The sequence below is a fragment of the Phaethon aethereus genome (assembly GCF_964289735.1).
Source record: "Phaethon aethereus genome assembly, chromosome: 23".
Classification (NCBI taxonomy): domain Eukaryota; kingdom Metazoa; phylum Chordata; class Aves; order Phaethontiformes; family Phaethontidae; genus Phaethon; species Phaethon aethereus.
Genome location: NC_138599.1, coordinates 694,982 through 709,286, shown reverse-complemented (window position 1 = coordinate 709,286; position 14,305 = coordinate 694,982). Strand labels below are relative to the sequence as shown.

The 14,305-nt window shown below is 51.5% G+C and overlaps 1 protein-coding gene across 4 annotated transcripts in view; it reads left to right on the top strand.

The window, feature by feature from the left end:
• The window catches only part of SIK3 (SIK family kinase 3), a gene marked incomplete at both ends in the record, with an annotated part of 80,131 nt that overhangs the window by 39,160 nt on the left and 26,666 nt on the right, over positions 1 to 14,305 (top strand). For 3 of the 4 annotated variants that reach the window (XM_082009893.1, XM_082009892.1, XM_082009890.1), the window contains 3 exons: positions 3,877 to 3,993; positions 6,780 to 6,843; positions 12,797 to 12,958. In XM_082009893.1, coding sequence (XP_081866019.1) covers positions 3,952 to 3,993; positions 6,780 to 6,843; positions 12,797 to 12,958 — 268 coding nt within the window. Of the gene's footprint in view, positions 1 to 3,876; positions 3,994 to 6,779; positions 6,844 to 12,796; positions 12,959 to 14,305 lie in introns of those variants that run through there. The other variant, XM_082009891.1, reaches the window with a different exon arrangement.

Sequence of the window (14,305 nt, the reverse complement as noted above, 5' to 3'; positions counted from 1 at the left end):
CCTCTCCTTTAGTTCCTCAACTACCCCTTTTGTTTTCCTGCTAATCCGTGGTTGAAATTTCCACTGCTTCTCAACAGGGCTTTTGCCTGCATGCACAGGTACTCGGCACAGCTTCAGAATAAAAAAAAAAATACCCAGAGACCGGCGTTGGGCTGAAGCGCACCATGAGAAGGAAAATGTGGAAATAAAACGGACAAGGCTTCTGGCTCCGAAGAGCGAGACCTCCGCCGTGACTTGCCAGGGGTCCGTTGGAGCACCTTACTTTCTCTCTGCCAACTGTTGTTTTTAGCAACTTAACGTTTCTTCCAAATAACAGTTTCTTCCTCAAATTACTAGGGCAAGTTTTACTTGGATCCAGGAAGGAAAAACCTGAAATATTTAGAAACGGAGGGAACATTTTGTTAATTGGTAGCAGCATGTATGCTCCAGGCTTGGCGTATATCCTACTGCCTGTAAGCTTCATTAACTTTTGATAAAAGAGGAGTTAATTTTTCAGACTCCTTTTTTATAGTATTTCATTGTTTAAGAAATTAGATCACGGCTTTCTTCCACTTCTACTTGTAGCTGAATTTGTGCTTTCTTTAATGACGTTTAGTCTTGCTCTTTCCTCTCTATTTAATGTGGTGTTTGTAAACATGAGGGAACGCACTTGATTTTGGGTTTGGGAGTTTTTCAGCGTTTCGCGAGACTACCTGAAACGGATTTTTTTTTTTTGCACGGAAAGGGACGCAGGAAGGGAGAAACCAACTTAGGCTTTCTGGAAAGCCTTTAAACCACTCCTTCCCTCTGGGAAAAAAGCAGTCCCCTGAAACAAAGGGAAGAGCAGTCCTCTGAAACGAACCCAAGAGAGTCCCTCGGCAAAGCCCCAGGGGAAAGGCAAGCCCCCATCCCTGAAATTCCCTGCGCCTTCCCTTCTGCGGCGCGTGCGGAGGGGATTTCCTACTTCCACCCTCACGCGTTCGTGAGGAAGCTCTGAATTTCCTGAAACCGGAGCGCAAGGTGCTTTCCCCAGGCTTTTTCAGGAGACTTTTACCTTTTAGGTTACATCAGTTGCTGGAGGCACTTGAATGGAATGAAAACATTTTGAAGAAACTCCTTCAGAAATGCCAGCTCTCTCCTCCGCATCGCTTCTGAGGATGAGTTTAGGCTTGCTCAAGGGCCACCCGTTTGGCCGAACTCAGAATAAGGTCCTTCAGAAGAAGACATCTTCTGGCTGGTGTTCGCGTGCCTTTGCTGCCGGTTCAGGTGTCGTGTGTCTCGTGGGCGCGGAGCTTCAGGGCACCACGCGTAAAGCAAGCGGGTGAGATGGCAGCCTGGTTCTCCCTTCCCCGCGTTATCGGCGAGAAAAACAGAGTAAGTCAGTTCTTCTGTTTTGTCTGGCCCTACTGACCAAGTCATGTTCAATCAAATACTCTGCATACCTTGAACGTGGCCGAGAGCGTCAGCTCAAGCCATATAATTAAGCTGGGAAATGTGATTTCCTTTGAGCAAATGCAGAGCTGGGAAATGAGTGAGGAGCTTAGGAATACTCCCGATCTGTGGATTTTCATTTACGTATCGGTGCCTGAAAATGACTCATGTCTCTTGGTAGTCATCTTGGCTTCGCTCCTTGAGGAAGCTTCCCTTGTTTTTTTTTATGTACATTGGCTTAGGCTTACAACAGCTCGTTCTTGCAGGCGAAATCCTTGGCGAGAAGCACGTGGTGCGAGTGCTCTCCGCGCCCGCTCCGGCTCGCTTAGCTTTCCCGGTCCGCTCCTGCGCGTTGTCCTTGAAACCAGGCGATGCCGACTTACCAGAAGCGTAGCCAACGAAACGCGCGCTTCTGGCCCGTCTGCTCCTCGGCGGAGGATGAGCTGCAGCCCAGAACGCTGCCAGCCTAGAACGGGACAGCAGCGGCTCGTCGCCCCGTTAATCACGGCCGCTTAGGGCTTGGCAGCGTCACGGAGCGGGGTCCCGTTCTGCCGTTTCACCCTGCGTCTCGGCTGTAGCCCTGTTCCTGCCAGCAGCTTCTGGTGCTGAGTGCCAGACCTGGCTGCCTTTCAGCTGCTGTTCTTGCTGTAGGAAGCCTGCTCAGTGACTTAGAAGTCTGGAAGCGTTCCTGTACTCTGAATTAAAGGTTTCAAATGAAAGAAACGGTTTATTGTACTTGGTGCCTTTTCAGGATTCTGCCGTGTTCCGCTTACACGCGGGGCAGTCATTCCCCCGGCGAGGATCTTACCGTAAAATATGAAGCTTAATTTTCATGTGCTTTGGATTGTTCCCTTGAAGATCCTAAAGATCCTCCTTTGTTTGTTTGTTGTTCTCCAAACAGCACCGTGCCCGTTAGAGCAGCAGTTAGCATCGCGCGCGCGGGGTTTGGCACTGCCTTGGGATTGTGTTTGGGATCGTGCGCCGCTGTGGTTTCTTGTTCCATGGACGCGGCACGCCTCTGCGTGCGCAGCACTCGTCCTCGTCCCTAGCAAACGCTGGAGCCCGTTACGGCCAAGCGTTTCTGTAACTGGGCTCCGGGCTCCTGTGTCAAATCTTCCTGGTTGTGCATCATCAGCGTTTTTTACCGCAGCGCTGCTTTGCATGCCCTTCCCACGTCTTTGCATGATTCCGCAGTCTTCCTTGACAGACGCCTTGTAAATTATGCTTTAGCAAAGCCGCCGGGAGAAGATTAGCAAAAGCGCTGCTTTTCCCAGGGAAAGAGCCATCTCTGAGCGAGAAAACCTGCTGGTGGATGTTAATTCAGCCCGCAAATCTTGAGCTAGGCCGGCGTACCGTAGCTGCTCGCTCGCACCGACGTTTCTCGGTGGGGAGGGAGGTACTTCTAACTCAAGGCTGTGATCGGGTTTAGAAGCAGCAGCGCGAACGTTCCTCGGCCGTTTGCTCCAGCAAGGTGTCACGCTGACGGTTGCCTTTTCTCCCCGGCTAAACCTGGCCTTCTGGAAGAGATTCCCTTCCCTGTTATCTGTGTGTGGACTTTCCAGCACGGAAGTGTCTCCCCGTTTGGAGTCGTCTGGCTTCACTCTCCGCGCCTAAACGAGCTGGGAGCCGCCAGCAGCGGGGAAGGTGGAAGGAAGAGAAGTGAGGAACGTTTTGAGGCTGGGAGTTTCCGAAGAGCATCTGACTGGAAGCACTTAGGCTTGTTTAAACTATTTTAGCGTAGCGTTACAGAGCACTTCTGGCTTAAAATAGATAAATAAATACCTCGATCGTTAGAAGCCTGAACTCCCCGCACTTCCATCCCGGCTCGTGTTTATCAGCCCTGTTGTAGCGAGCGAGATACACGTCCAGATTTCGGTCCCTGAAAGCTGTTCCCCCTCTGGCAACCTCTCCTTCTGTCTCGCTGCTTTTATGCCGAAGCTCTCGGGCCGCTCTTTGGGCTCGTCCTCCAGCGGTAAGTTAACGCGAGGGTGGCGAGGCTGAAGAGCGAAGTTGGGTGGTAGGACCTAGGAAACGGGTTCCTTTGAGCAAACCCAACAGATGTTTGGGCTCGCTTGAAATGTATCCAGGAGTTCAGAAATAACCTGCTTCTCGGCACAGTATCGGGTGCCTCTGTGAACACGCTGTCCCACGGTAACGGGCAACAGCCCAAAAACCTCGCTGCCTTCTGCAACACCGCTCTCGACGAGGGAGGATACGATGCGGTACCCTCTGTAGGGAAAAAACGCTGGGAGCTGGGAAACAAAGCTTCTTCCCGCTCAGTGGACGGGAAGCCGGCTGGATTCTGGGAGGCTGCTCTGCGATCCCGGGCTCTCTGAGGCGGGGACAGTTCCGTTTTCATCCGGTGTTCAGCGCAGCAGGGTCTTCTGTGCGGTAGCTGTTTTGAAAAATGCTTTTCCTATTGTGCGGTTGGGTCGATAACCTCTCTTTCGTTCCCCCTTCTGCTAGGTTGCTATAAAGATAATTGATAAGACCCAGCTGGATGAAGAGAACCTGAAGAAGATATTTAGAGAAGTTCAGATCATGAAGATGCTTTGCCACCCACATATCATCAGGTTATACCAGGTAGGAGCGCTCCGCGGTGGGTTTTCCATCCCTCTGCGCTATACCTTTAGGCAGTGGAGTAGTGCTTTCTCTAGGGTTATCCCTCCACTTCTCCTAGGGGAAACACTGGGAAAGCCCTGTACGTTTTCAAGGTCTCAGAGTACTTTGATTAGAGGGGGCGGCGGGGGGGGGAAAGTGTGGCTAATCCTTCGCTTTTTTGGGAGATCATGCTTCCGCTGCGGGCTGGCCTCTTGCCATTCGTCTCTGGCTATTGTGTGCTTTTCAGTTTCCCAGTTGAAACCGGATGCGGGCTCCCCTTCTCAATTTGAGGGAGAGAGTAAGTCGCACCCGCTAGCAGGACTGAAAGCATGCGGCTCCCCAGCTCTCCTCCGCTTGCCCTGTGGCCCCGAGGGCTCGCTGCTCTGCTCTCTGCTTTCCTGCAAGGTGATCGGTAGCAGCGGCAGAGCCGCTTTTGAATATCGTTCGCGGACTTCTCCAGCTGGTTTGGCATTTTTAGTCTGCTAACAAAAGCACCAGAGACAGAATCCACGTGTCTTGCCTTTTACGCCCGTATTCGGTGGTGCCCCTCCGACTGCACCATCGAGTAGAACAGCGAGGAAGTTGCAGCGGGCCAGGGACAAGCGGGCGGCAGAGTCAGGGGAGCGGAGGAGGAAAGGAGGCCAGCGCCCTGGTGAAATGCGAAATGCCGGTTTGGAAGCTGTTGGACAAATGAAAGACGCCCTCCCTGGGCCTTTCTCATACAAGGGCTCAGGCAGTGACTTGCAGCCAGAGAGTGCCAAGAAGCTCTGGGCAAACTCCCCTCTGTTGCTTGCGAGGGCGGTTCTGGGCAGCTGCAGGACAAAAGGCTCCTTCCCAGGATCCTGCCAAGCTCACGCAGAGCTACCTGCCCCTTTGCTGCAGCCGTACGCTTGCCAGAGGCATCGGAACGTTAAAAAGTTGAAATCCTGGGGGAAACATGCTGGAGTTGCTTCTTTTTGTAATGTAATGTTCCTGTGTGCGTTTGAAGGGAGAAGTTGTGGTAACCCTCGCTAGAAGTTGCCGTTCCCCAGAACCAACTCTTGCCTGCTCAAGCCCGCTCTGCTTTTCATCCGCTCCCGATAGAGAGGAGTATTTATTTTGGCTCCAAAGAGTTAAAACTGAGTAGAAGTGACAGAGGTTAATGTTTAGCTGTTCTGGCCAAACCGCCAAATGCGAGATGCGTACAGCAGACGCTGCAGAATTGTGGCGTTTTTAAGGCACTTAGGGGACGCTTCCCTGCAAGCTGACTCCTTAAAGCTTTTTTTGAGCCAAACTCCCATTTTTCAACCTGTTTTATCCCATCTAAAGGTTTCGATGGTATACTGAACAGGTGACACTTGTGGCTTGGCTTTGCTAAGGTGAGGAGAGAGTGCCAACTGTGGACCGTGTTTCATCTGGCCCTTTTTTTTCAGGGTACTTTCAGAGGCATTTATTTTTAGATAAAAACTACTAAAGCCTGGCGTTGGAAATTCAGCGCCTCTCACAGCTTTTCATCAGGAATCTGAGTTGAAAAATCACGTTTCCTTGAGCTTATAAAACCTAAAAAGGAGAAAGCGGCTATAACGATAGTGGTCTATAATAGAAGAGATTCTGCCTGGAAACAGAAAATATCTACCCGAGGGTTTTCTGGACACGTAGTATCGCCGTTCAGTGGGAGCTGTATTTTGTGCTCTGTGACACTTGAGCAGAACTGGGGTTCAGCTTTGTTATACCCTTGTTTTAACACCCAGAATGATAGCGATCCAGCTGCCTCAGCCGCTGCTGTTGTCTGGACCAGGCACATATTTTTTTTAAATCCAAAATCTGTGCGTTCGAGTCCTAATTCTTCGTCCGAACAAGCAGTGTTGGGCTCCACGTCCCCGGCTCCCCCGTTGGGTTAACAATCCGTTTCGTGTCCAAAGGTGAACTTTCACTTGTGTTTGAAAGGGAGAAAAGCCAAAAAACCCCAGTGTTTCCACGCCTTTTTCTAAACACCCCGGAGCGGGAAAGGTGACCTGTCACGCTGGCACCGGAGGTTCAGCGCTGCGGTCCTGGAAGCGAAACACGCTGTCTTTTCTTCCCTTGACAAAGCCGTGAAGCCTGCTAGATAAATAGCATCAAGGTTTGGAAGACGCCCCAAGTGCCTACTGGCCCGAAGGCGGGTCGCAAAACGTAACCCGGTCACAAAGCAGCCCTTGGAGCCACCCTTACCCGATCTGCAGGCAGGAAGGTGTTACTTGCCGCTTTTTGCGCTGAGCGTGATCGCATGCCCTCGCCCGCTGCCGATTAAGCGTTAAAAATGTGTAGGGGCCTGTCTTCGGCATACGGTGCCTTGCCCTGTGCTTTTCTTCTCTTCTGCGTCCTGAGAGGGACCTTCCCAGGCGTTGTTCAGGCTTCAGAGAGTCCTGTTGGGTGGCCCCCGCTGCTGCGCCGCGCGCGGCGTCGCTCCCCGTCAGCCCCTCGCTGCCTTTATCCGCGCAGTGCCTGGCCCGTTAAAGAAATCCCATCTAATAAATCGCTGGCCTCGGCGTGTCGGACCGCTACGGCCCCGAAAATCCTAACAGACTCCTGTTTAGTTGCAGATTCTGGGTTTAAAACTCGCTGCTTGGTTCCCTCCCCAGTTCCCGTCCCCTCCTTTGCGTAGCTCCGTGAAGCCCGGGAAAGTAGTATTTCTGATTTGGTGAAAGCGGTTACGTGCGGTTTAGAGGGAATTAAAAACTTCAATTAGTTACGTTTCTCTTCGCACGCGGCAGTCTCCTTATCTGTCACTTTTTTGTCCTTGCGTTCAGGTTATGGAGACGGAGAGGATGATTTACCTAGTGACAGAGTATGCTAGCGGGGGAGAAATATTTGGTAAGTACATTTATTGCGTTCTTTAATCAGATAATGCGCTTGGTCAACTACAGTAAACTGAAAATAGCTGCCACGCTCTCTTGTTTCAGTTGAGAGATGCCCTTCGGCCTGAAAACTTTCCATTGACAAGAGGGGTAAAGAAAGAAGTGATACCGACTTGCTGGAAAAATAACTTCTATAACCTCTGTTTCTTCTTTGGGTTTCATTGACAGGTGGTGCTGCTCCTCTTTTATGCTGACTTGGGGATTTAAAGATGTTGGAAGCAGTCGTCCAGTTGGACTTTAAAGTGTTGCCGAATACTTTGCGAGTTATATGAAACCTGTTAACTAGAGAGGAAACGTCGGTGTGTGTCAGTAGCTTTCATAGGAACAGGCTGTCCCGTGGTTCTGTAGTATTTTGTTCTCGAAACCGTGTGTGTTCTTATCTTTTTGATACCTGATGTTATCTTAGTGTGTCCTAGTGTCGCATCCATTTTAAACTCCGTTGTCTGCTCGCAACGTTTTGGCTGAGCTTTCTTGCATCTGTGCCGCACAACTTCAAGAACCGTTGACCGATTTATTAATTGGCTTGTTTTATTGCCACGACCTTGTGGACGTAGAGACTGACTTACAGACTGGAATTTTGTGCTTGGCGACAGAAGTCAGAATTTTGCAAGGCTGGTCTTTACGAGCTTAGCCAACGTGAGCCTCAGGAAAGGAGGAAAATCCTCCGCGCTTGAAGCGAGCTGGCTTAAATCTGCTTCCAGGAAACGTCCTTGTGAGGGCAGTCACACACGGCCTGTCGGCTGAAGGGGTACACACTCCTTTTTGTCCTGCGAAGTCGTTGCAGTAGGCTGGCTTTTGATGTCGGGGCCTCTCGCTCTGCTGGAACCGAGGCTGAGTTGCAATACAAGATGAAGCTCTTGGTGAAGGAAGAAGAGCCCCAAATTAAGGGAGACAAGGCGACTTGAGCTGAAAAATGCTGGTGTCCAGTGAATATAATCTGAGACCCGTTCCCCGGTACCTTTGCAGAAAGTTGTCGTGCTGCCTTCTCAACACTGTCCCCGTCCCTTGGATTTTTTTCTCTGAGGAGGTGACAGCTGAAGGAAGCAGCAAGAAGTAGCTGATGCTTGGAAAGTGTGGACTGCCTGGTGAAAAACCTGACTTCCTCCAGCTGAGTCTCCCAGTTGTTGCCTCAAACCTGCCTCCCGGTGCCAGACACCCAGCAGTTTGGAAGGCTCCTGAAATCCAGTTTACCTTGTGCAGCGAGCCCTGATTGCCGCAAACTCGCTTGAACGCAGATGATCACCGCACAAAAGTCTAAATCGCTTTGTACCTTTTCTCCCTCTTCTGTTGAATTTGGCAGAGATGGGCTCGTTTCTTTTTTTTTTTTTTTTTTTAAATCTGGAACTATGCGCGAGCTCGCATACAAACTTGGAAGGAATTCTCTCGGTTACAAAAATAGCCTTCTGCGTGAGGCGAAGTGAAAGTCTAATTGCTCTCTGAAAGATTTTGTGCTGTAGTAAACTCCGCTCATTAGCGTAGCTAATTTCCATTGCGCTGCCCGGCGTTTCATCCCTGTTGATAGCTGAGAGCGGCCACTTACGGAAGAGCCCCGCTGCTTTTCCAGGCCGAAGCCGGGAGGCCGTGCCCCCGCCAACATGGTTGGAGCCTTTTCAGGCGCTGCACGAGGCCCTGCGCGCCCTCGGCGTTAGAGCAGAGCGGGGGAAACGAAAGTCTCCGCTTTCTGTAATCGGAGTTTCCTGAGGAGCCATTGAGACTTTGTTCTAACAGCGGAAGCAATTTACGGGGAGGAAACAGCAGCCCGTTCTGGAAAGCTTTCCTTGCAGTCCTTAGCATCTCCCGTACTGAAGAATCTCACGTCCGCGTGCGGCCGAGAGAAAGTATCTCGGCGCGGGCTGGCTTTGCACCCGCGCCGGCTCTTCCGTCGTGCGGCGGATGGAAGCTGGGACTTACCTCTGACTAAGGGTAAAACTTGGTCCGCACGCGGCTTCCCCGCCGCGTCCGTCCCTTTTGGGGTAGGCTTTTTATGGTAGAATCGCTGGACTTGCAGCAGGATAGCCGCTAGGACAGCGCAGTCTCTGTCACGGTGTGTGTTACCGGGCTCAGGGGAATACTCTGTATTAAACGTGCCCGTGCCGAGTCTCATGTCCCTCTTCCTCGATTGTCTCGACGCCCACACGACCTGGGTTTTAATGCGAAAGCATAGCGCTGAGCCGCAGGAGTTGCGGCGCTGACGGCCGTGGCTTTCTGGACGCTAAGCGCTCAGCGTAAGGCCGAGTGCCTCGTATAATCTGAAACAGAGCGTCACGCTTCTGCGAACGGCCGGGTTTTGTTAGAAGTAAATCCAAGCTGTTTCCCTTGATGCCTTCAAGGGACTTTCAGAGGTTTAAACCGTACCGTGCAACCGTAGATATTACGCAGGCGGTGATACGGGATGGGGTTTTTAGCTGAAGGAATGGTAATTTCTCTAAACGGCCGCGGTTCGTGTCAGTCAGCCAGCGTTGGATGCTTGCCTTTCTTGTCCCTCGTTAGCTTTACAGCCGGTTTATCTGAATTTCCAGGAAAAGGGCCGATAGCTCCTTCGGTGGCCAAGCTGTGCCGTAAGTGCCTTGGATTCATCCGTTAGCGGAAACGTTTTGATAATTCACTTTGTTTGCGTAGCGGTGCGTGGGGATCAGGGGGAAGACTCGCTTTTGCTGCGGGCTTAAGCAGCAAAATGTAAATTGTTGTTTTTGTCCCAATGCGTGTTTGGCGTGTGGTTGGGGTGCTGGTTTGACGTTATGAACAAACGAACGTCTTTTAAACATGGGGTGCTCTTTCTTCCGCGTCCCTCCCGTGTCCTTTCTCTGAGGTCAGACAGAATGTAGTCTAAAAGTCGGGTTTCATTTCAGCTGTTGGCTACGAATGCTGTAAGTAATCCGCAGTCCTCGTTGACCAGAGTACAGGGACTTGCTTGCTTAACCAAAATTCTCAGAGAACCTGACAAAACTACAGTCTGGTGAATGCGGTTAGCACGTCTGCCGTCTCCGCCCCTTCTCTCCCTCTCCTCCTGCTTGTCCTCAGCTTTCTGAGCGCGAACCGGACGGACGCCTTAAACGCCGTGGTACCCATCTGCAGAAGGTCAAGCTGCTTCTGAGATCACAAGGTCACCAAATACGCTGGAAACTTAACTTAATCCACCCCGCGGAGGAGACGTGAAGCTTAAGCGGCGTTTGCTTTCTAGACAGAAAGCAACTTAAAAGCGCGAGGAGCCTGTCTAGAGGCGAAACGGGGGAACCGGCCCGTCAGTCCTGTCTCTTAACCAGAAGATGCTTTTTCTTCAGCGTAGGGTTTTAGTGCGTTTTTTCACGCAGAGAGCAGCAGCAGGTGCTTCATACAAGCACAGAGAACAGCAACGGATGTTTTCAAGGGTTATGAAATGAAATCATGCATTCCTTCCTCTTCGGAACACGCTCAAAGGAGCGACGCCGTACGCCTCTTCAGCTCCCGAAGAGCCCGCTGACGTGCGTACGACCCAGCGCCCAGCCCGTGCTTCTGGACTGGGCGCATTCGAGATCCCCGTGCCGGCTCCCGGCTGAACGTTCAGGTCACCTCTGTAACCCCCGTTGCGCGAGAGGTTCACGCAGCCGAAGCTTGCAATGGTTAATTTTGGCATGCAGTTGCCCTCGGTGGTATGTGAAGTATTCTGTAGCTTCATTGTTTCTGTCCTTCCTCTGGAGCTCGTGCAGAAACGTCAGCCTTCTGTCCAAAAGTGCTGGGCCTACGTGCAGAGCTTGGGGACCGGCCTCCACTCGCGTTTCTTCCTGAAAAGTGAAACTAACCTAAAAAGTTGGGGGTTTTTTTTTCCACCACCGAAGCAGGACTGACTAAGAAAAGGGGCAGCGGAGTTTCCTGCGGGAGCGGCCGTCCGGCAGGGCAGCCCCTGAGAGCGAGGCTCAGCGACGCGCACGGGACCGAGCGGCACGCGCGTCGCTCTCTGTGTGCGGGACCGGCGAACCTGCTGTGGGCAGAAAGGTACTTAGGAGAGCTTTGTAGAAATACGCCTGCTGCAGTAGCTGGGTTTGATTTCTTGCCTGCGGGAAATCTCTAAAATATTTCCCCAAACGTTGAGAGATTGGAGCCTCGCGCGTTGTTTTAAGAGCGCTTGCTAAATGGGCGGGCCGCGCTCCCAAATTCCAGTGGACTCAACAATGCGAACGACCTTGACTTGCTTAAGAGCTGAGCTGCTGCTACCTGTTGATCGGTGGTAGTGCTTGAATCGGAGCAGGCCCTGGCTTAACTCCACCCGTCAGTGTCCCGACTCTTCAGAGTACAAAATTTATGCCCGTGCAAAGGACTTAATGAAATATGAGGGGGCTGTTTGAGGTAGTAAATCTCGCTTTTCCTCGCAAGTGACCTGAGGGTCACACTGCAATCGGTGATGGGTGTCCTTCCCCAGCCCTGGTTCAGATTTGCTTATGGAGCAAGTTGATCCGACGAATAAAACTTAATTGGCAAGTTCTCTGAAAAACAGCTGGACTCTGTTGCCGCAACGTGAGTAGTCAAACGTAGAGAAGTAGGTTGCTGTGCGGTCAGAAGCCAGCAGAACCGCTTTGATGGAGCTCAGTAATTAGTATTTACTGCAAGTCAATTATGTCACAGGTATTTTAATTAATGGGTGACTGGGAAAAATACAACCACCTGATGAGAAACCCGCAGAAGAGATTTATTTTTATTATTTTCCAGAACAGATCTCTCTCTCTCAAGCCCTCCCGTTTTAAGACTTTGACTTTTACACTTTTCCTGGCAGAGTTTCGTTGCCTGTTCTGCTGACGCTTCAGGGGAGGGGGATCTGTTTTCTCCTCCTCTCTCCGCCGTTTCTGCCGCCCGTCTCCTGCCTGGCCGTCCCCGCTCGCGGGACAGTCTGAGGAGTGGCTTCGGGAAGCGTGGCGCTTTCAGGTTTCAAGTGGATTGGTTTGAGTTGGGTTGCTGCTGCGTGCCTGCCTCTGGTCTCTTGAGAGAGACTCTGCCTGTCCATGCGTGCAACGCTAGCTTCCAAGGCAAGCCTAGCTGGCAACAAATTTTAAAAATCTAACAAAACTTAGACTTTCATCAAAATACTGCAGCATACTCAGATTTCTCTAGTAGAGGCAAGCTCCGTTTTCATAAAGAAATGTGCTGTTGAATATCACAAGTACGTTTTGGCAGTAGCAGGTACCCAGAGACTGGTTACGAGCGCCAGGAACCCCCGCACGTGTAGCGAAGCGTGCACCGTGACGTTCTTTTGTTGCATTGCGGCACTAAAACCGTTCCTGAAGCTGTACTCGCGTACCGAGTCACAGCATCTGTAACGGGAGCTCGTCTGCTTTTTAGACTGGCTCGCGGGTGAGGCGTGCCCGGCGGAGTGCCCCGTGTCCGGCAGAAGCAAGCGGAGTGTGGACGGTGTTAAATACTTTCTGCAGCTGGGAGGTTTTTAGCTAGAAAGCTGCAGCTGAGGAGCTGGCTGTCTCTGTAACTAGCCGGGACTTCACTGGTTTCGGCAAGAGTTGTCTGTGCTGAGGCTTGTTAGACCAAAGACAAATTTCCTGTGGAAAGCCAGAGGGAAGGAGGGATGGCGTGGGGCTGCGAACCTGCGCCTCTCACCGTCGAGGTAAGACGATATGAGGCTTGGTGTTTGAAGGAAAAGGCCGAAAAAGTCTTCTTTCGATGTAGAGAAAGATTTTGCAACCGTCACGCTCTTCACAAAGCAGTTCTGATTTTCCAGCCAGCCCTGTCAGCTGTCCTCGGAGTCCCTTCCCCTGTGGCTGCGGCGGCGGCCCCGTCTGGCGGTGGAACCTGGAAAACACGCCGGTGCCCGCGGCGTTCCCCGCCTCCGTCCTCTGCGTCGCTCGCCGCCAGCGTGCGAGAAGCCCCTGTCGTGGTTGCGCTCCCCGTGTGAATAACCGCCTTGTCCTTCGCTTCGTCCCTTACAGATCACTTGGTGGCCCACGGACGCATGGCCGAGAAGGAAGCCCGGAGAAAGTTCAAGCAAATAGTGGCTGCTGTCAACTTCTGTCACTGTCGTAATATAGTCCACAGAGATCTGAAGGCAGAAAACCTACTTCTGGATGCTAACCTTAACATCAAAATAGCAGGTGAGCTAAGACCAGCCGTGCGGGAGGAAGGCAGCTGCTTTCAGAAGTTAATAAATGTAGGCATTGGCGGCTTCCAGGTATTCAGAAAGAAGGAAGCACAGTGCAGCTAAAGGAAGCTTTGGATTTCTGCGTGGCCTGCTGCCCAGAGCTGAAACTGCCAGGTTGTAGCCAGGAGATTTAGATCTCCCTTCGAGTAGTGCAAAATAAAATAAAAAAAAAAAAAGCTGGCTTGGCTTGGGAGGCAGCTACGCGGCTGTAGATCCCGCAGTGTTCCAATGCACTGGGTAACGGGCGAGACTGAGATTTAAAAATGGACCTTGTTTTGAGTCGTGCTGCCCGTTTAGGACTTCTTTGAAGCAGCTCAGCCTAGCTGAGAGAGAAAGAACGGAAGGTAAGGGTGACAGCGTCTATGGTAGGGCAGCGAAGGGGACGCAGCGCGCTCGGAATCGTTTCACTGCGCTGCCTGACAGAGCAAGAGAATTAGCCCCCGTGCTCTGGGTATTTTATTCATTGCGGGGAGAGAGGCTGAAGTTACCAGGTAAAGAGGCCCTTGCGGTGTGTTCCCAGCGCTTTGCTGGGCAGCGGGCTCTCTTGCTAGTAACTGCCCTCCCTGAGAGCTTGCGCCTGGGGCGGTCTCTAGACTGACCTACCGCGGGGCTGCGTGCCTGCGATCCTCTTGTACGTGAGGCTGAGCCTTGGCTGCTGGGCTCGGTGATGCACTGACTAGACTTGACTTTATTTAGCTTTGAGGGATTAGGTAGCAACCGATTGAAACAAGAGGATTTAATACCGCCCTGGTCATCTCATTTCACGGGCTTTTGAATTGGAAGAGCTCGTACTTAGCATTTAATTCTGCTAGAGCCTCATGCCTAGCAGAGCATTTTTGGAAAGCTCTTTGTTGCCCCCTCTCTTAACAGACTTCCTCGGAGAGAGCTTGCCGGCTTTTACAAGGGTTTGTAACTTGATTTTAAAAAAAAAAAAAAGGTGCTTAGGGCTCCAAAACTTTTCAGTCTGCGAGCAGTTTTAATACTGGGAGTTGGGGAATACTATTCCAGCTTGATACCGTCTTGGAGAGAGGAAAGAGTCTTGTTCGTCATGTTGCTGTTCTCTTACATACCCTCCGTAGGCGTGAGATTGGAGTTCAACGTCTGATTTTTAGTAAAACCATTACTAGTTTTTTAGGTTTCTCTCATCCTCGCTTTGTGCGGGACTTTGTGGAACTTCCTCTGGAGCTCCTCCGAGAAAGGCTGCTCAGGAGGTCTTTATAAGCAGCGCTTTCTGGTGTCTTGCTTTATGCAAACAGATGCAGCGATGATTTGAGGCCATCTTGTGTTCACGGGGTAAAAC